The sequence below is a fragment of the Protopterus annectens genome, chromosome 11.part0 (assembly GCF_019279795.1).
Source record: "Protopterus annectens isolate FY-2018-M chromosome 11.part0, PAN1.0, whole genome shotgun sequence".
NCBI lineage: Eukaryota > Metazoa > Chordata > Ceratodontiformes > Protopteridae > Protopterus > Protopterus annectens.
Window position 1 is genome coordinate 1,133,577,030 of NC_056745.1, and position 21,972 is coordinate 1,133,599,001.

The 21,972-nt window shown below is 42.8% G+C and overlaps 1 protein-coding gene across 1 annotated transcript in view; it reads left to right on the forward strand.

Annotated features, from left to right (window-relative positions):
• Positions 1-21,972, forward strand: part of AGK (acylglycerol kinase) — a 929,730-nt gene that overhangs the window by 215,855 nt on the left and 691,903 nt on the right. The window contains exon 6 of the mRNA XM_044088489.1: positions 2,903-2,995. Within this exon, the coding sequence (XP_043944424.1) occupies positions 2,903-2,995 (93 nt within the window). The remainder of the gene's footprint in view (positions 1-2,902; positions 2,996-21,972) is intronic.

Here is a 21,972-nt window from a genome sequence, read left to right on the forward strand (position 1 = left end):
CACGCGCCGATCCGAAAACGCCACATACAAAAACAACGCGCAATTGGAGACCACGTGGTTTCAGCGTTCGTTACTAAAAACTTAGCTATAATAAAATACATACAACATTGTAGCATGCCCATGTAGCTTCAGACTCTACATTAAAGACGCCGACTGTACAAACAAATGGAGCACACAAATTTAAAAGGTCAGCAAAGTAGAAAACATCAATAATACTAGTTTTAAAAAGCCCTACACATTTATAAGCATTAGATACAGTAAATAAAATGGAGAAAATATCAGTGCTAGGGGCACACAAACTATTACATTACACAGATAACTTACCTTAAATATGAGTTCTTCCAACGCTGGACAATACAAACAACGAGCTGGTCCTTCTCTGAAAATGGAGCCGATAGGAGTCACTTTGAATGAAAAGAAGTTCCACACAGCAGCCACTCAGTTTTATTCTTGGAATTGTGGGCTGGCCAAGGCAGTGTTGACATCACATGTGGGAGGATCACAGGGGCTTATATGCAGCATGCAAATAAGGCATAGTATACGTCAGTTTGTGGGAGGAAACCACTCAGAAGTTACTTGAGGAGCTAAGGCAGATGTGACGACATTATTTTAGAGACGAGTAGACATTTTGTATTTTGGTTTTAAAACAGAAACAAAAATAGTACGGAGAATTAGGAAGCTCATCAGTAAAACTGTTTAGATCATTTTATTTTAATGCAGCAGTTATTATTTTTTTTGCCTGTAACACATAAGGGGGACTTAAGCAAACAACACATAGAGCAATTGGATTTTATATCCCATTGTTTTCCTTTAAGTACGGTATCAGGCTTACTTGATGTCTTCAGTAGCTTAAAGCTTGTGTCTTTGAACATACTGTTTGACACTGTCAAGCTGCCTTGCGTAAGTGGAGTTTCATTGATTGCAGTAACACACTGGGGTGCTATTCCGTAAGATGACTACATCCTTAAATCATTCTTGGGTAGATTCAGAAGCAGTTCCCTCTAGTACAATTGAGTATATGTTAAATCTATACTGTTGTTTAGCACTTTTATATTTTATTCATTGTGCAGCATCCCCTTTTTAAGTGTGTATGCGTCATACTGTACATGCATTTACATTCCACCATTGTTGAACAGATCATTCCTCCCTTCGTCAGTAAAATTAGTTTGCAAAATACTGTGTATGATTTTATTCTTACTGTTACATTTTACCTTAATGCTTCTTTCATTAAGATAGTGTACAGTTTAGTATGCCCTGTGAGCCCTTGTATTGTGTATTGTATATCAAGGAGATAAAATAGCAGATGGAAGATGTCATCTAAATCAGCAGCAGCTGTTGTGTTCCCTGACATGTTAGGTGGAGGTAGCAAAGTGAACTTCTGTCAGACGTTTTGATTTCAAAGACACCTTGCTCCCTAATAATGATTACCTTAAGCTGTGATATCCTTTAATTGTATTAGGGAAAACTTTTATACACATTTTGCTATGTTCATTTCGGTGTCTGCTTAGTATGTCGTACTGATGTCTTCAAATTAATGCTTTTTATTGCATGTGTTTGTGTATTGTTTGCCTGACATCAGTAGTGTAGTTTTTAATATTGTCTGGTATTTTCTTTTATCAGTTATACAGTGTTGGCCAGATAGTATTAAGTTCTGTTCTTGAATGCAAAGAGATATAAAAGATAATTTGCAAAGCAGTTACAATTCTTGTGGACAGAATTGTGTAATCTAAAATCGCTCCGTAACGGAGTAATTATTACATGATGTACATGAGGTGGTAATTAGAATGGTAGTTGACTTGTAAAGACCATTTCCTGTCTCTTACACTCTGCTTAAGTAAAAAAACATCAGAATAAGGTGCATGTGTGGACAACTCTGTCATGTTAAACATTCAGGGTGTTCACCAATACGTACCTTAGAAATAATAAAAAGTGTGTGTGTGTGTGTGTGTGTGTGTGTGTGTGTGTGTGTGTGTGTGTGTGTGTATAAATGTATCTCTCTCTCTCTCTGTATATGTGTGTGTGTGTGTATATATATATATATATATATATATATATATATGTATATATATATATATATATATATATATATATATATATAGGTGTGTGTGTGGAGATGCATAGTTGTTTGGAAGCTCATAATTTGAATGAAAGAAATAAATGCACAGGTCAAATATTTGTTCACTTGATTATGATTCTGGGCCTGGAATGCATGTATGTTATTACATAGGTGTCCGTCCTGCTTTCAGTATGTATGTCTGTCTTGTCAGAAATGTTACTGAGATCTAGCAACATCACAGGCTTAGGTGGTACAGCTCCTGCCATGTGTCCTGAAAGCTGACATGGGGCACCAGCCTTAAAGTGCAGCACTGCCTGTCATCCTGGTGACATTTACTGTTCAAAGACATAAGCAATTTAATTAATTTAAAATTTTAGGCAAGAGTTTGAGAGTGACAGTTTTGGCTATTTACCATATACAGAAGAAAATCTGGTCTCACATTAGGCTGCTTAAGTTGGTGCAGAAGAGCCTATATGTACTGCTTTTCCTTGGTGCCTTCTCAGAAACTATGATGGAGATTTCTGCTGGTGAGGACAGATCTGACCCTTTAATAGGTGAACTGACTACACCATTTCATCATTTTGGGCTCACCTAATTGGTTACTTCCACAGCTTACTGATTTAATATATGTATATGGGAATACAGTCCAAGAGTAAAGCTAATTGAGGGAGGACACAAAAAAGGTTTAGGAGCTCTTTTTTATTAAGTAACTTTTTGTAGAGAATTCAGTATGTTATAATTGTGCAAATTTTGATATGGTACCAGCACAAGGAGCTAAGTTCTTTCGAATGAATCACTTGAGAACTGTGTTGGGGTTTCATATTTACTCTACGTTTTCCTTCCCAGACAGATTATGAAGGCCAGGCTAAGAAACTTCTTGATTTGATGGAAAATACAGACATGATCATTGTTGCAGGAGGGGATGGAACTTTACAGGAGGTACTTTTAAAACTTTCCTTTTCCTCAGTGGAATAGTTCTCTTGTAACTGTATGTAAAGAAAGTAGGTGTATATAACATTGTTGTTTTATTCGTGTGTAAGCTGACTTTTCACAATGGTGGGAGATGACTGTTGTATGGCTTGACCTTCACATGCAGTACTGTTTGTACAAGGGTGTGTTTAACTTGTGCAGTGCAGAGCTGTGTAGAGTGATTAAAAGTGAACAGCACAAAATAAGTGTTAATTTTAAAAGTGAATGTGCTCATGCTGCTTTTCCCCCACCTTGACTCTACATCAGGGAATTTCTTTTGCATCACTCAGTCTTGTTTATTGTTTAAATGCTGCATTTTGTTAAGTAACGTAGCAAGTAGTGAGTCCTGCTTGTAATGAATTACTAGTCTAGATGTATTTCCAATGGCATTTTGTTTGTTGTAAGTCAGTTCCTGCTATTCTTTCCAGATTCACCTGTGGTGAGTCCATTAAGTGTACAGTTCTGGGTAAGAAGTTAGAATGTTCGAAAAATACTTCTTTGCCAGACACCCTTATGCAGTTGTCTTCATAGTTTCACTGCTCAACCAACACAAACTCATCCCCAGACATCCTCCGACCCAGTACTGATGGATTTACTGCACATCAGCAAATCCAGTGGTATCAGAAATACTTTGTCTAAGGATATAAACCTCTTCTGCAACATCAACAGAACAGTTTGGAGGGACAGGTATATCTCACAGAGGATACCGTTGCTCTGGAACAGACTCCCTATCCATATTAAACAAAGTTCATCCCTGTCCATATTTGAGTGCAACTTGGATCTGTGGATGGGAAACAGAAAATTCATCCCAGGATGGACCCCTGTACTACCAATAGACAGAGGCAGCTCCTGAATGCTTTATCCCATGCCCAGGTCCCCTCACCAGTCTCTATTCAAATGGGATAGGTTAATTCAAGCACAAAAAGGGAAATTGGCTAGGGTTAAAATGGCCCACAAGGGCAGGAAACCTGGTACATCTCCATGAACCTATTTTAAAACATAGCGACTCTAGATATAGAATTTGTCAACCACTGTAATTTGTTTTTGTGCAGTTGTACTTTCTTTTTAAGCTGTTTACTTATTTTAATAATATTTAAACTTTAGCTGATGTAAGAGCGCTAGACTAAAGATATACTGTGAAATGAAATGCAGCATAATTACTCAAATGCTTTATTTATTTTGTGTTTGCCATATTTTCTTAATGTTTAATTTCATCTGCTATGTCTGTTTTTTTTGGGCTGATCCTGAAAATGGCCCATTTGAATTAGTGCTATACCCCAATAAGTAAGTAAATAAATGTGGGTTTTTAGAATAATTTCCCAAATAAAATATTCAATTACTCTCCATAAATGTATGCAAACTGGTTATCATAATGATCTGTAAACCTGTAAGAAGTTCACCAACATGAGAGTAAACTGATGACTGGTAGATTACTGTAGGAGAGGTAGATTACTGTAGGAGACATGCTTGCATCTGTTACTTTTCAGTTTGTGTTTGTGTTGGATATAGCTGAGTGGATGGAGAGAAAGCATCAAACCCTTTACTGTTGACACAAAGATATGTGCAGTTGTAGAAGATGGGGATAGGAACCTGAGGAAAGATTTGGCGAGACTGAGCAATTGGGCAGAAAGGTGTTAGTTGAGACAAAGTGCTGGCAAATAGAGAGTAGTACACTTGGCACACAACAAGCCTTGTATGAAGTTTCAGCCTGGGAAGTTGATGTGATATCAGCAGAGTAGGAAATGAGTCTCCGGGCATTGATTACATATGTTGAGGACCATTGGGAGTGACATAGAGAATGTTAGGGTTTGTCTTTGGATTGGTAGACTTCAGAAGTAAAGAGATCATTCTTCCCTGCCACTAGGAACAATCAGGCAACACCTGGATTACTTTGTGCATTTCCTTCAGTAAATCTTTCATTTTTGTGTCTACTGGAACTATAGTTTAATGTGCTTTCTTTTGTGTTCTTTCATTATTTAAAATTTTTTCAGCTCATTTGATTTAAAGGAGTTGCAAACGCTTGACTCACTCCTGCTGGTTTATCACATTACAAATACATTGGTCATAGACATGCAATTAAGAAGATTTTAAAACCTGGATTTGGAGCTGTTTTTTTGTCACTTGGGGCATATTACACCATTTTTTCCCAGTTATTTTATTGTGCTTCACTAAAAATCTGGTTAAAACATGGCTTTGATTTTGTCTAAACCTAGGTTACCTATGTACTCCCCAATACATTTATATGTGCCAGTTTCATGGCTGGATTCCTGAAGTTTTTAGGTACCAGCAGTTGATAGATTTATTCCTTTTCTGTACTTTGTACAGTAAGTCATTTTGTTATTCAAAGTAGATATAGGAAACATGGATATTTCCAATAGACCCTTTACAGCTACATCCAGAACAACAGGCACTGAACTGCAAGTCAGACTGAAAAAATATAGATGTTAAGTTGTCCATCTCGCCTTCATTCTTGCTGGATGGGTTCGGAGCCGATCTCGGCTCTGACTCGGCCACTCTAAAAGCTCGAGAGTTGGTTCCACCGGCTCGAGGCTCCCCTTATATCCCACAATGCTAGGCGGTATTACCTCAGATCTCGTTTGCCGCTACAGCGATCGAGGTATATGGTTTCTACCGGCTTCAGGTCAGTTATTATAGATTAATCTATAGTGAATTTAAACCCCCTTAATTTAGTCTTTTATAGTTATTTCCCTTAACTTAGTGGATTTTGACCCTTTCCTCCCTGTTTATCCACCCTTTTTTCCACAAGAACTTGTTAGTTCTTCCGTCAGGCCTTCGGCCCCTTCCATCCCCTTAGTGGAGTGTATGTCTTTATATTAGGGATCTAAAAGAACTAATCTCCTTTTTAGTTAACCTTGTGAAAAGTGTAATCGGTGTGTTTGTGTGTGTGTGTGGTTACACTTTCCTTGAAAATGTCTAAGAGTCAAGGTCTCAGGCTTCAAGAAGTGTGACTCGTGCTGTCAGAAAATGTCTCTGACAGACGGTCACACTTCTTGTGTATACTGCCTGGGACCTTTACCTGCAGGACTCTTGTGCTGTATGCCATGGCTTCAGCCCTAGAGTCCTGCAGGAAAGAAAAACAATCTTTTTTTAAGAGGTTTGCTTAAGCCTGCGGGTTCCCCTACTGCTACCGGGCAAACCCTCTAAGGCTTCTAGGTCCTCGACTCCAGCTTCTGAGTCGAGGCCTAAGGCTTCAAACCTACTGCTACATCGGCTCGGCTGGAGCCGATGAGTCTCGGACTGCAGCTTCTGTGGTTCCTCGGCTCCGGCTGGAGCCGAGGCATTGGAAATTCCTGGGTCGGCTCCGATCAGACCATCGGAACCGACATCTAGAAAGAGATCTAGGTCACCGTCCCTTGGCTCCGTTCATTCGGCTCCAGCGTCTCCCTTGCTGTCTGAACAGAGCCATAGATCTCACTCCTCTAGATCATCGAGGCTTTCGGATCATGACCTTCAGAGGGTAGTGAGTCGACTTCTTAAGTCCGAGGCACTGGCCCAAATGCTTCAGAGCCCGACTCATCAGTCGATGCTTGACCCTATCCCTCAAAATGTTCCTCCTCCGACTCCTTTGAGCTCGGGCCGGGCGTTCGGAACCGAGACTGTGGTAGCGTCGGAACCGATACAATTGTCTTCGGTTCCGTCGCCGGCTCGATTTCTTCCTTTGAAGAATCTCGGCGCGGACTTCCCTCGTCGGCTCGAGGGGTGAGTGGCATCGGACCCTTGTCGACCCGCTCTCCCTCTCGGTGCTTGGCGCTGGTGAGTTCGGCTCCGACATCGGCCTCGGAGCCATCACTGTCGGTGCCGAGGGGTTCTCAGCTTTTGGGCGGGGACCTCTGGCTCTGCCTGACAGGGGTGCGTTTGAGGTCATGCGGAGTGTGTTGGAACCTGGTTCAACTCCACAGTCGGCTCCATCCGCCCCTCCCTCTTCGGTGCCTCAGGTTATGTCTACTCACTCCCTCATCCCAGACCGCAGAGAGCCAGCTCCTCAAGAATCCCCTGTGGGATCTCATCCTCTTCGAGGCCTCTCCTGAATTGGCAGGGAGCCCCTAGGAAGAGAAAGTGTAAGAGGAAGCACATAGACTCACCTGAGTCTGTCACCTCTGACACAAATTTAGAGGATTCCGAGGGTTCCCCCCCGTTCCCCTTCTGAAGATGTCTCCTTTGCAGACATTCTAGAGATCCTGAAACAGAGGGGAAATTGGCCAGCCCTTAACCCTTCGGAGGATGAATCTGTGTATCTTGAGGCGTTTGGCTCTCGCCCTTCCACCTCCTGGATGTCCCCCCCCTTTGACCTCCTCATGCAGGTGGTAGCAAAAAAGGCTTGGACGGCTCCTGACTCAGTGGACCCCACCCCCAGGAGACCTTCAAAGTTTATCACAGCACCAGCAGATAAGCAATTTCTGATCAAGGGAGTTTCTGTGGATGCTATGGTGGTAGCTGCTGCCACTAAGAAGGAACTAGCTGATCCTTCGGTGCCTGTCCATCCTCCTAACAAGGAATCTAGGTCTATGGACAGGTACTGGAAGCGGATGTTTTCGTCAGCGACCTTTGCTATGCGTTCGCTGAACTACCTATGCCATTTCACTCGTCTTCAAAGAGATTTGATCAAGGAAGCGAGTGAGATGTTGAAGGATCCTACAGCTGCGGGTTTTCAGGACAAGATGAACGCTCAGCTGGCTACCCTAAACTCTATAGCTAACTCCTCCATGCGCCTCCTTTCATATGCGGCTGATGGAGCGAGCAGAGCCGCAGGGACAGGTGTTGCCTTACGCCGGCATGCCTGGATGCGGCTATGCAATTTTGCGGACCCCTTTAAAACGTCTTTCACTAATTCCCCGTTTGATGGATCATCTCTCTTTGGTCCTCAAGTGAAAGAAACCTTGACGAGGTGTGAGACGGATGGCAAAACTCTTTCTGCCGTCGGAGTCTGTTTTTCTACTCCTTCTAGGCCTTACCCCAAAGGCCAGAAAAGTGGGAAAATGTGGTTCCGCAAACAATCTCAAGGGACTTTGCCTGATGCACAGAGTCGGTTCCCCTCCAGAGGCAGAGGGGGGAACAATAATGGTAGACGTTGCCCTAGAGGCAGGGGGGGTCCGCAGAACCAGGGCAATCGAGAAACTTTTTCTGATAAGCCATCGAGAAACTTTTTCCGATAAGCCCTTCCAGCATCCCTGAGGTGTTGCCCGACTGTCCACCTTCGGAGGCAGTCGGGGGAAGATTGTCACTGTACCCAGAAGCCTGGCGATCCCTAACTCAAGACAAGTGGGTACAGTCCATCATTTCCGAAGGCTATTCCATTCCGTTCTTTCGTATTCCAAATCAATCAAAAAAATCCCTTCCAGATGTTCCACCCGCTCAAAGGGATCAAGCAGCGTTGGAAATATCAAAGTTGCTTGCAAAAAGAGCCATTCAGCCAGTGCCAGCAGACCAGCAAGGATCCGGAATCTACTCCAAATTCTTTTTGGTTCCAAAGAAAACAGGGGACTGGAGACCCATTTTGGATCTCAGTATCTTGAACAAGTCGGTCAAGAAAACAAGATTTCGGATGGTTACGCTACAATCCATCCTACCCCTATTGGGAAAGGAAAACTGGATGTGCTCAATAGACCTCCAGGATGCATACTATCATATAAAAATGAACAGACGCTCCAGGAGATTCCTCCGCTTCCGGCTGGGAACCAGTCACTTTCAATTCAGAGCCCTGCCCTTTGGTCTCACCACTGCCCCCCGGGTGTTTACCAAATGCATGGCAGTGGTAGCTTCTCACCTGAGACGTCAAGGATTCCAGGTGTTTCCATATTTGGACGACTGGCTCCTCACAGCTCCTACCAAGCATCTTCTTCTAATAGCCAGAGACTACACCTTTCGCATTTGTCAAAAGTTAGGCATCTCAATAAATTGCGAAAAGTCTGTTTTGTCGCCTTGTCGTGCTATTACCTTCATAGGCGCAAATCTAGACACAGTCAACATGTCTGCGAGACTAACAGACCAAAGAATAGCAGACATACGCAAACTGGTCTCCCTTCTCTTCCACAGCAACAGAGTCAAAGCCAGATTAGTTCTGAAAGTACTGGGGATTATGGCGGCTGCTATCCCTCTACTTCTATTAGCCAGATTCCACATGAGAATCCTTCAATGGATGCTCTTCACACAATGGTCGTACCAGCAACTTCCATGTCCCACACCATTATGATTACGCAAGCATGCAAGAATCATCTTCTTTGGTGGATTTCTTCCCTCAGCTCTTCCTGGGAAGACCCTTTGTTCCTTCCTCCGGTTGCTACTCTGACAACGGACGCCTCCCTGATCGGGTGGGGGCATTATCAGGGCAGAACAGTCCAGGGCATATGGCAACCAGCCGAGTGCCACTTGCATATAAATGTTCTAGAGATGAGAGCAGTGCTTTTAGCGTTGCAAGCCCTTCAAGACTCTCTTCCCTTGGGAGCGATAGCAATCCAGACGGACAATATGTCTGTAGTGTGGTATATCAACAAACAAGGCGGAACCAGGTCCTATCCCTATGTCGAGAAGCACTCAGACTGTGGCAATGGGCGATTTCTTCTCAGCGGTTTCTGATAGCAACGCACATCCCGGAAGTCCAATCTAATCGCGGACAAGTTGAGCAGAGCTATCCTCATGCCTCACGAGTGGTCTCTGAAAGATTCTATTTTGGAGAAAATTTTTCTCAAGTGGGGCCAGCCTTGCTGCGACCTTTTGCTACTCCCCAAAACAGCAAGTGCAGAGATTATTTCACCCTATTCCGTTACCAGGCCAGCCCAGCAGAGACGTTCTAGTCCAAGTTTGGCCCGGGGACTTCTGTATGCATTTCCTCCTTCCCACTAATCTCTCAAGTGATACAGAAAGCTATCGCTCAGAAGGCCTCATTGATCCTCATTGCTCCTTACTGGCCTCGACAGGTTTGGTTCCCCTTTCTACATCAATTTCTGTTGGAGCAACCTTGGCATCTGGACCTAGTTCCAGATCTTTTGATCCATCAATCGGGTCAGTTACATCACTCCCTCCCCTCTCTGAACCTCACTGCTTGGTTCCTCCAATTCCAACCTTAGCCAGGCTTCCTCAAATATCTCACTCTGTTCGAGATATTTTGATAGCTTCCCATAAATCTTCCACTTGGAAGATTTATCTTAGTAAGTGGAAACGTTTCGCCTTTTGGGCTCAAGGAAGGGACATAGATCCTTTCACTGCTTCCATCCAAATAGTCCTTGATTTTCTAGCTGAACTCTTCCATGCAGGTTCATCTCCTTCTACTCTTAAAGTTCAATTGGCAGCTATTTCTAACTTTCATGTGGGCATTTCAGATTCTGCCATCATGTCTCACAAGCTTTGCAAAGCTTTTTTGAAGGGAGTTTTTCTTCTCAGACCTCCTATAAGAAATCCTCCTCCTTCTTGGGACCTTAATTTAGTCCTCACATCTTTGATTCTTCCCCCTGTCGAACCTGCAGCTTCCTGTTCATTGAAATTGCTATCCTGGAAGACTCTCTTTCTGGTAGCCATTACTTCAGCTAGAAGGGTCTCAGAACTTCATGCACTCAGCAGTCGACCACCGCATCTATTGTTTCATAAAGACAGGGTGTCCTTACGAACCAATCCATCCTTTTTACCTAAAGTAGCCTCTGCGTCTAACCTAAATCAAAGCATTGACCTCCTGTGTTTTTCCTAACTTTTCTAACAGGTCTGAACAAAAATTGCATTGGCTAGATGTTCATCGTCAGTTAAGGTATTATTTGGATAGAACCAAACAGATCAGGAAAACTGACCAGTTGTTTGTCTCTTATGCAGAAGGCAGAAAGGGACTTTCAGTTTCAAGGTATCACTCTCCAGATGGCTAACATCTCTGATTTCCTTTGTTTATGAAATTAGACACCAAAAGCTGCCTAACAAACCTAAGGCCCACTCCACCAGAGCTTTGGCTACTTCTATAGCCTTCCAAGACAGGCTGCCTATTGACACCATTTGTGCAGCGGCTACTTGGGCTACTCCTCACACTTTCATTTCTCATTATAAGTTGGATTTAGCTTCTAGACATAGAGCTAACTTTGGTTCCACTGTTCTCAAGAGTCTGTTCCGATAGGCCACCCGGGACAAGGTGCTAGGGACGCGGTCCCATCCAGCAAGAATGAAGGCGAGATGGACAACTTAACATATAGAAGTTATGTTCTTACCATAACGTTCCATGTTAGTTGTCTTCTTCACGCCTTCTTTCTTGCGTCCCACCCTCCTTCCCCCTAGCCTGGAAATACCTAGAGGAGTTTGATTGTGACCTCTCTTTCTACCACCTCTATTGTATATAGGTATATGCTATACTGTGCATATATTCCTTCATCAGGTTTTCAGGTCACCTTCTTCCTTTCCTTTTATAGAGGTGGGTTTTTCCCTTTTCCAGTGGTTCTGGAGTTATTTTTGGCTGGGCATAGCTTACAAACGAGATCTGAGGTAATACCGCCTAGCATTGTGGGATATATAAGGGGAGCCTCGAGCCGGTGGAACCAACTCTCGAGCTTTTAGAGTGGCCGAGTCAGAGCCGAGGTCGGCTCCGAACCCATCCAGCAAGAAAGAAGGCGAGAAGAAGACAACTAACATGGAACGTTATGGTAAGAACATAACTTCTATTTTTCAGATAATTCAGTTGTGTAATGCAGTAAGACTCAAAAGGACTGAGACCTTGGAAGGTCTTGTAGTGTAACAATAGGTAAGTTTTGATTTAACAGCTGTGATATTTTGTATTAATACAGCTCATGTTTGAAAGTGCAAGACCTGGTAATAGTAGTCCTGACAATTCAAAAATTAAAGTTCAGTTCCAGTAAAAAGCATAACATTCTAAAGCCCACTGTTATACCTTTAAAGGATTTTTTTTTGCAATGGGGCTTCATCCTGCTACAACCCTTTGCATATGCATCTTATACATACTAACTCATGAGATCTCTTTTATTCAGAATGTAGGGAGTACTCCAGGATACCCCATGATTGGTATGCATCCTTCCTATTTACCTTTACGTTTTCACTTAGTCTTTTAACAGGCATCTCATCTAGACATTAGTGACACTGGAGAAACTTGCATGCGCGTATGTAAGATGTATATACATGTGTGTAATGTTTATAATAGCTTTCTCATTCTTATTAAATACAAACAGCTAGGATATATGGGGAGGAGTGAAGTGGTTTAACTGATAAGGCAGAATTACTTGCAGAGTTGAAAAATGGGGAGTGATTGAGAGTGTAGTTGGGAGAGAAGGGAGATGTAGAATGTAGAAGAGTGGTAGAGAAAAATGTGTTGGGTCACTCATGGAGACAGCTTCATTTTGTGTGAGGCTTTTTACAAGTATTGAAGTGCAGATATGATTGTTGGTAAGGATACAATGGTTCGTATAATTCAGGGAATGGAGTTCCAGACTGAGGGTGCCAGTTCTGAGAAGGCTGTCTATGAGATGAACAGACAAACAAAGCATGTATTATAAAGTGTTTGACCTCCTGTGGACTGTACCATTAAATGGTAAGAGAATGAGAAAGTTGGGACATTTATTGATTCGTTGGTTATTAATGGAGGGTACAGAAGACTATAAATTGTGGATTGTGGGAAGAAGTGTGCTTTTTTGTTATAAGAATTGTATTTTTAGACTACAGTAGCTTACAGTAATGAATGAGGAAACTTGTCGGAACAGTTAAGGAGTATAGCTATTTTCTATTACCAGCTCTGAATTTATATTTTGGTAAACATAAGTTGACTCATCACTCATTTGTCTCCTTTCCAAACCTATTGCTGTAGGTTCTAGTCAAGCTACGAATAAAAAATAGCACGTGCACCAGATTGGATTTGTATAAAATAGAATTTATTACAATATTAAAATTAACTTAATGAATAAGTAGGCATAGTCAGAAAGTTCATACAGCAGTAATTAGTCAGAAGAATCACTTACATCAGTTCCATGTAGCATAGTCAGGCATGTAACATAACCATAGTAAGTCCAAACAAAAGAAAGTTCTTGTCTATGTCCAGAAGTTATTTGTTAGCAGAGTTTTCCAGGTTTAGGGGTTTTGGTAGTAGATGAGCACAGTAAAATAGTTCTGAATTCTGTGTCTACTGTCTGTCTCCCCCCACCCATTACAAGTAGCAGAGAGACAGTAGGTGATATATAAGAATTTGGGGTGGGTGAAAGAGAGAGAGAGAAAGGAGATGGTGAAAATGAGGATGGTTAATGGATGGGTGAAAGTAGATATAATGGTAGGGAAGGGTGGGTAACAAACAAACTATTGCAAGAAGCTGTGCTGTCACCACAGCTTTTATGAGAGATCAAAGAGAAAGAGGTAGGAAGTTAAGCACTATCCTGACATTGCAACAATTAGTAAATGGAAGTGGGTAAGATAAGAGGAACTGTAAGGCCACCACATTTCCTGGTGGGAAAGGAGAAGGAGTTAGAAGGGTTAGAAAAACTACTGTCACCACAGAGGAAGGAAGAATCTGAAAGTGAGGATGTGTAACACGGGTAAGCAGACAACGTTCAAGAACAGATGTAAAATAAGTAAGAAGTGAAGGAAGATGTGTAAGGAAAGGTAAGTCTCCGATACCGATAAGAGGATTGTATTGAATGATAAAGCTAAGGGATGAAATATGTGGATTTGATAAAAAGATATAAAGACACAATGTATTTTAAGATAACATAGTAAAATAAGAAGTTAAGGAAGAAAGTATGACAATACAGTAAATAAAAGGGTAAAATAAGGGTTGTGTTACCATCACAGCTCTTGGGAGGTTGAAAGAACAGGGAGATTAATGACAGGTGAGTCAAAGTAGAACCGCAGTGTTGGAGAGAGGCTAGAGGTAAAGGGAGAAATAACCATAAAGTGTTGGAGAGAGAAAGGTAAAGGGAGAAAGAAGTGGATGAAGGAAAGGTACAAAAGAAGATGAAGAAGAACCAGGCCTGACACTCCAGCTGTTGCAGATAGTAAAGGGTGAGGTGAGGGGAAGCTAATATTGGGGTTAGTAGCTGTGCTGCAGTCACAGAAGTTGTGATGAGTGGTGGAGGAGAAGTGGTGAGAAGTAATGGCAGTGTTTAAAGAAAGCTGTAATTTGTGAGGAAGTTACTGAGCTATTACCAGTACCCTTTGGGTTAGCCTCCGAGTATTCATTGTAGGGGGGAATGTTTTGAAGATGAGAAATTCTTGACAGTACAGATGTAGCTGGCAAGTAAGAAAGTGGTTAGGGACTGACCAGAAAGCAGTGACATTCGGTAGTAGTTGGGGGGGGGGGGGTGAGTGCAGGGTTGAATCAGGGTCAGAGCAACTGGGAAATTTGATATGAAGCCTTAGCTTTAGATTTAGATTTAAAATAGATTAAACACTTAGCTATGTATTACATGAGGCTAGGAAATAGGACTCAGTGGGATATTATTGATGAGTGAATATTCCATAGATAAAAGCTTAGAGAGGGAGGTGAAGTGGAGGATTGCCATGAAATGTCTTCAAGGTGTTAAGCAGAGATGGCAATATAGAAAAGTTGCCTTTCACAAAAAAAAAAAAAAACATGTAAAAGAAGTAGGTACCAAGTATGGCTTTATGTCAAAGTGCTAGTGTGAGAGAACTCCTTGTGGCTGAGTGTTGTTTAGTAAGGTTGATCATGTGATGAGAGATAGGTAGGTATTTAACTGAATCTTATGAGGCGATGCAAATTATTTGTGTGTTTTTTGAGGCAGGGTGGTGGCAGGTAAGAAAGACTGATGGCATAAACTGTATGCTACACAAACACACACAAACTAACAACTTATCTATCCTGTGCTACAGAGTGACTATTGGTTAATTTTATAACTTGTAAAATCTATACAATTGGTATTTATGTAATTACAGTGACCAGGAAGGTAGCATGGCAACTTCCAGTTAAGAATGCCAGAGGTATGACTTCTAGCTTCCAAGTTTTTCTGTTTCAGCAAACAAATTTCCGGCTGCTAAAAGTTTAGGTACTGTAATTGGCTTTCACATAACGAGATATTTCATTACCAGTAGAAATTTGTGATGATTTTCCAAGATAACCAACAAATAGCAACAATTTAATTTTTGTAGGAAAGAGACAGGAAACCAGTCAAAATTAGTTATTTTCTTTCTGAGTAGTGTTATGGGAGACTTGCCAACAAATTATAGGTAACTTCAAACATTATCCTGTTAAATATCTTTCCTCAATGTCTCACTTGGAATAAACAGCAAACGAGTTCCTCAAACTTCTCTTACGGTGATATGTTTCTGAGGATCTACTTTGATATATGGAAAGACCACATTCCCAAATGTTATTTTCGTGAGATGAAAATAACAAAACTTAAAATCCCAAACCATGGACTTTTTCCTAGGGCAAGTAAACACTTACCCATCATAGGGAAATGTGCCCTTTTCCCCACTGTAGTGCGATCCCGGAGTTGATATATGTAGTTAGGAGGGGTGTGGAGGGTGCATCCCCCCCCCCCCACACCTAGGTGTGTTTCAGATGGTATGGTGTGTATTGCGTAGTTTTGAGCGAGTGTTTTACTTGCTCTAGGAGAATGTCCATGTTTCAGGATTTTATGTTTCATTATTTTTGTCTTACAAAAATAATGTTCTAGATTGTGATCTTTCGATATATCAAAGTAGTTCCGTTTCTGAAAAAAAACTTTCAACAAGAACTGTCTTCTTTACAAGAAGTTACTAAGAAAATGGACATCATCTTTGTGCATAGGTAAGTACTAAGCTAGCTGCCGTTGTGGGTCATTTTACGCTCAGCCCGATGTCCTTCAAGGATGCATCTGCAGTCCTAACAAATGGGTTGTCCTGTCGTCAGGCAGCCCTTCGGTCGGCCGGATTCCAAAGTCTGGGTCTGGCCTCGGCTGGTGTCGCACTTCACCCGACGTCATCTCTGCTGGTCTTCGGGTATAAAGGCATCAGCCGACGCCATTTTCCTCAGTCTTTCTTGCCGCGTGGCGCCCGAAGCAGAAGCTGTTCGCAAGTGCCGGTCGGTCAGATCCAGAGATTACTACTACCGAATACTACTTCGAAGACTTCTAAAAAGCTAAGTACCCGTTGGGGACTCTTTCTTGCCTCAGCCGATGTCAGAAAAAGTGAATAACTGTTTAACTTGTGGGAAACAAATACCTCATAAAGATTTCCACTCTTACTGCTTACCTTGTTTAGGCCCAGACCACGGCGTAGCAGCCTGTTTAGCCTGTGCTTCTTTCAACCGACGAACGCTTAGGCGCCGGTCGGAGTTTGCTGAACAGTTTTTCGGCTCAGATTTTGCGTACAATATGCCGCCGGATCCTCCGACTTCTCAAATTGTTAAGAACGCAAAGAAAAGACCGACACTCGCGGTCCGCGGTTTCGCCGAAACCACGGTTAAGCAAACCGCCAGTGTCTCGGTTTCGGCCGAAACCGAGCAAACGGGTCAATCTTCAGCCGAATCCATGACTACTACCGAGGCTCCTGCTACCCTAGTTGAATCGGCCTCTGAAGTTTTACCTATTAATGTGGTTCCTCTAGAATTATCGGACACCATCCCTTTGGATGTCTCTACCCCAGCACGTGGTGCTGCTAGGCCTCCTGCAGCCATGTCTATTAAGGCCTTTGCCAGGGCTAAAGCAGCCAAATCTGCTAAAGCTGTGCCTGTTAAGCCCCCCTCACACAGGCCCAGTTCCAGTTCTCAAATGCTTACTCTGGCAGAGGATCTCATCTCTTTAATAAGGGGATCCTAATCTCACCCAGACAGGGCCTCTCAGCCTCCAGAAAGAGACCTAGAGCAGAGCCCCCTGAGCCAGTGTCCTCAGATGATTCTTCTGATGATTCAGACAATACAGACCATCCAGAGGCTCCTTTTTCTACTTATGAAGATTCCGATGCTGAAGAATCTATTCCTTCTGCCTCTCCACCAGAGGAATTTTCCTTTGGGGAAACCTTACATGCCATGAGAGAGCAATTCCAATGGCAGGGACAAGATTTCTCTGATTCAAGAAAAGGCTTAGGACCTTTCTACATTTACCGCAACATAGGCCCTTAGCTATACCTCCAGTTCTTCCTGTTGTGGATGATGCATTTAATGATGTTTGCACTGCTCCTGATACTTTACCTCCAGCCCCTGCTAAGCCCGATAGGTTTTACAGGGTACCGGACACTCATCACCACCTATACAAGGCTCCCCTTGCAGATCCTGAGACTATCTCCCAGGGGCCTAAGGCAGTAGCCTCGACCTCAGCAAAAAACCCTCTCCCTTCTGAAAGGGAATCCAGGTCCTTAGAGAGATGGGGTAAAAAAGTTTACACCTCTGCTACTCTCTCAGCTAGAGCTTTGAACTGTCAATTTCATATGATCCAATACCAAGAGTTTATGCTTGATCACTTAACTAAGAAACTGTCCTCTGATGATTCCTTAGATAAGAAATATGTTTTAGAAATGGTGAATAACATTCAGCAGGTTAGTAACCATTCCTTAAAATGTGGCTATGATGCACTGGAGGCTTCATTTAGATCAGCCATGACTGGCACAGTTATAAGAAGGCATGCATGGTTGAAAGAACAGGTCTTGCCGGATCATGTTAAAGCAAAGCTATTAGATGCTCCTATGGATAAGGTCAGTCTATTTGGTTCTCCTGCCCAGCAAGTAATGAAGAAAATGGAAGAGAAGGCAAAATCTGTACAAACAGTTAAAGATTTCTTACAGGTTCAGCCCCCAAGGTTTAGCAGGAACTGGCCTTCCAAAAATTGGTCCTTTCCAGACTCCTCTAAATCTCAGAGAGGCAGGAATGTTCCAGAGGCAGAAATCAATCCAGAGGAGGTGTCTACAGAGGACGCCAGTGGCAAGGCAATAACCAACGAGGCACAGACACAACCACTGCCACTGCAACAGGACAATCACAGTGACTTGGCTCTGACACCGCCTACCAGGGAACAAATGGCAGCACCCTTAGGCGGAAAGTTAGCCTTATTTTCAAAAAATTGGCACTATATCACAAGAGACAAGTGGATCTTGCAAACTATAGACCAAGGCTACAGGTTTCATTTCCACACATTACCAGAAAAAAGAGGAATGCCAAACCTACCTCCAAACCAAAAAACAGAAGCCCTAAAACAGATAGCTCAATTAACAAAGATGAGAGCTGTGGAAAGGGTACCACCTACAGAACAGGGCAAAGGATTCTACTCCAGACTCTTCCTAGTACCAAGAAAAGAGAAAAGTTGGAGACCTATTCTCGACCTGTCCGCCTTAAACACATTCATCATTGTTCCAAAATTCAAAATGCTGACCCTACAGCAACTTCTTCCCATGCTGGGCAAGGAGTGTTGGCTGGTAACTCTAGATCTCAAGGAGGCATACCTGCACGTCCCCATATGACCAAATTGCAGAAGATACCTCAGATTTCTTGCAGGATCAGAGCATTATCAATTCTCAGCATTGCCCTTTGGCTTATCTACTGCGCCCAGAGTATTTACAAAATGCCTGGCATCAGTAATCGCTCATTGCAGGCTACAGGGAATCCAAATTTATCCATACCTGGACGACTGCCTGATACAAGCGGACAACAAAAGCAAGCTGACAAAAGACTTACAAAGAGTCATTTGCTTACTACAAGCCCTGGGATACACAGTCAATTTAAAAAAGTCAAGACTGATACCATCCCAAACAAGAACATTCTTGGGTGCGGAATTGGACACAGTAAAACAGATGGCATTCCTAACTGCAGAAAAACAAGAACAACTCCCTCTTTACTTCTTGGCATTAACAAAGCAGAACAAACTAACAGCAAGGAAAGTACTGCAGGCCTTGGGCTTCATGGCATCATGCATAATCCTGGTCCCCCATGCCAGACTGCATATGAGAAAGCTACAGTGGTACCTAAAGAATTTATGGTCTCAACACAGGCACAGCTTAGAAACCGAAATACCACTAATCCCATGCCTGAAACAAGAGTTCCTATGGTGGGCTCAAGCATGCCAGTCAAACCCAGGCTTGCCCTTCCACAACTTTCAAGTAAGCCAAACCATCACAACGGACGCCTCAGACCTAGGTTGGGGAGCACACATGCTGGACAAATGCATACAAGGATTATGGACTCCAGACCAGCTGCACCTGCACATAAATCAAAAAGAAATGCTGGCAGTAAAACTAGCAATCCAGAATTTCAGACCATTCCTCAAAGAAGGCCATTTAATGATAAGGACAGACAACACCACAGTCATGTGGTACATCAACAAACAGGGAGGCACTCATTCATACCCCCTATGCAGAATGACTCTGGACCTTTGGAATATGGCTCTGAGCTACAACATCCAGTTACAGGCAATATTTGTACCGGGAAAAGAAAACATCCTAGCAGACATGCTAAGCAGAACTACCTCTGATGCTCACGAATGGATGCTACACCCGGACATCTTCAAGGCCATCATAAAGAAATGGGGAATGCCACAAATAGACCTATTCGCATCCCCACTCAATCACCAGCTCAAGAAATTCTGCACAAGGACATACCACCCACTTGCATGGAAGGTGGACTCTCTATCCTTCAGTTGGAAAGGCCTGACAGCATATGCATTTCCACCTCTTCCTTTGATGCACAAGGTACTACTGAAAATCAAAGAGGAACATCCAAGGATAATTCTGATAGCTCCAAATTGGCCAAGACAACACTGGTATCCATTGCTGAGGAGCATGTCTCGGGAGAACGTGGACACTACCCTGATGCCTTTGATGTTAACTCAGAACGACTACAACATCATGCATCCAAACCTAAAAACTCTGCAACTGACTGCCTGGAACATTACATAACAGCAACTAACCCAGTGTTATCCCAAAGGGTTAAAGACATTATCCTTGTGGCCCGCAGACCTTCAACAAGAAGGAACTATGCAGGGAAATGGAAAAGGTTTGTCATTTGGAGTACTGAAAGAGGAAAAGATGTGTCAAAGATAGATATTGCTAACATCCTGGAGTACTTGGCAGAGCTTCTCCATACAGGCCTGTCCTATTCCTCCATCAAGATACATGCATCAGCTATTTCTGCAGAATACAGCTTCGATCCCCCTGTCTTTTCACATCCTCTACTCAGGCAGTTCCTCAGAGGAATCAAGAATGTAAAACCTCCTAGGAAACCACCATTACCAGCATGGGACTTGAATTTTGTGCTAGAAAAATTGACACTCCCTCCATTTGAACCAGCAGCAACAGCAGATCTTCAACACCTATCCTGGAAAACTGCTTTCCTACTGGCAATTACTTCAGCAAGAAGGGTTTCGGAGCTACAGGCCTTAATGGCAGTACAACCCTTCCTAATCTTCCATCAAGATAGAGTGTCCATGAGAACTAATCCTACATTTATGCCTAAGGTGGTATCCAGAGTGTCTCTAAACCAGGCAATCCACCTACCTACCTTCTTTCCCAATCCACAGAACAGGGGGGAAAGACTGCTGCATACCTTGGATGTACATAGACAGTTGCGCTACCACCTGGACAGAACCAAGGGCAATAGAAAAACTGACCAGCTTTTAGTAGCTTATGCAACAGGAAGGGAAGGAAAAGCAATTTCCAAACAGACAATCTCTAAGTGGATAGGAAATTGCATAAGATTCTGTTACTCCTACCATGGAAAGCAAATTCCACAGAACATAAGACCTCACTCTACAAGGGCTACAGCCACTACCACAGCTTTCTTACGTGGAGTGGCTACCAAGGACATTATTGAGGCGGCTACTTGGACCTCCGTGCATACATTTGCCAAGCATTACAACTTACCTCTATACTCTAGATCCCGAGCAGGGTTTGCCACTGCTGTATTGCAAGGGATCCTAACTACACCATAATTCTTCTTCTTCCTCCCCTAGTTTGGCTATGGTATTCTACCCATTTGTTAGGACTGCAGATGCATCCTTGAAGGACATAGTACAGTTTTGTACCTACCATAAATGTAGATGTCCGAACAGGATAGCATCTGCAGTCAGGATTACCCACCCGCCTTCCCCTCTGTGGTACTCCTAGGGTATTTACCCTCCTAATAGCTAGCTGGGGGGGATCTCTTATGGTGTATTTGTTTGTATATATGTACATACATGCTTATTTTTTGTGTTTGCCTTCTACCTTTTTGGAAACATTGGCATTTATCCAAAATTTAGCCTTCCAAGAGGGCAACTGGCATCTGGGGCAAGAAACACTGAGGAAAATGGCGTCGGCTGATGCCTTTATACCCGAAGACCAGCAGAGATGACGTCGGGTGAAGTGCGACACCAGCCGAGGCCAGACCCAGACTTTGGAATCCGGCCGACCGAAGGGCTGCCTGACGACAGGACAACCCATTTGTTAGGACTGCAGATGCTATCCTGTTCGGACATCTACATTTATGGTAGGTACAAAACTGTACTTTTCTCTTCCTTTCATGTATCTTTAACTCAAAAGTCGTACATTACCTTTATGTATACAAAAACTACACTGTATATATTCTCCACAGTAAATACTCTCAACACTCAAACATCTGTACTTTATCACCAAAACTATTAGGACTCCTCACTTCGCACACGATCCTTCCCTCTATACATCTTTAACTTTACCATAACTGTTCGTCACTTACCATACTTTACCCACCTACATCACACCATGACTTCACCACACAGTCACCATAAATACTGTATTCCTCCTCCTTTTAACCCCCAGTAACCCATCTGAGAACCTTTACAAAGCAGTTTCTAACACTCTTGAATTGTCCTTACTGTCTCTTCACTCTTTGCAAAAATTATATGTAAGTGACACCCACCCCACTCCACTCGACTTTCTCTACCATTCCACAATGTGTACTAAATCCTCCATCACAGTACACCCCCATTAACTCTCCAAACAAGTCTCCCCTCTGACCCTTCATAACACACACTCAATCATATCCTCCCTAGAAGCACCACTAAAGCTCCCAAAAAACTGTACAT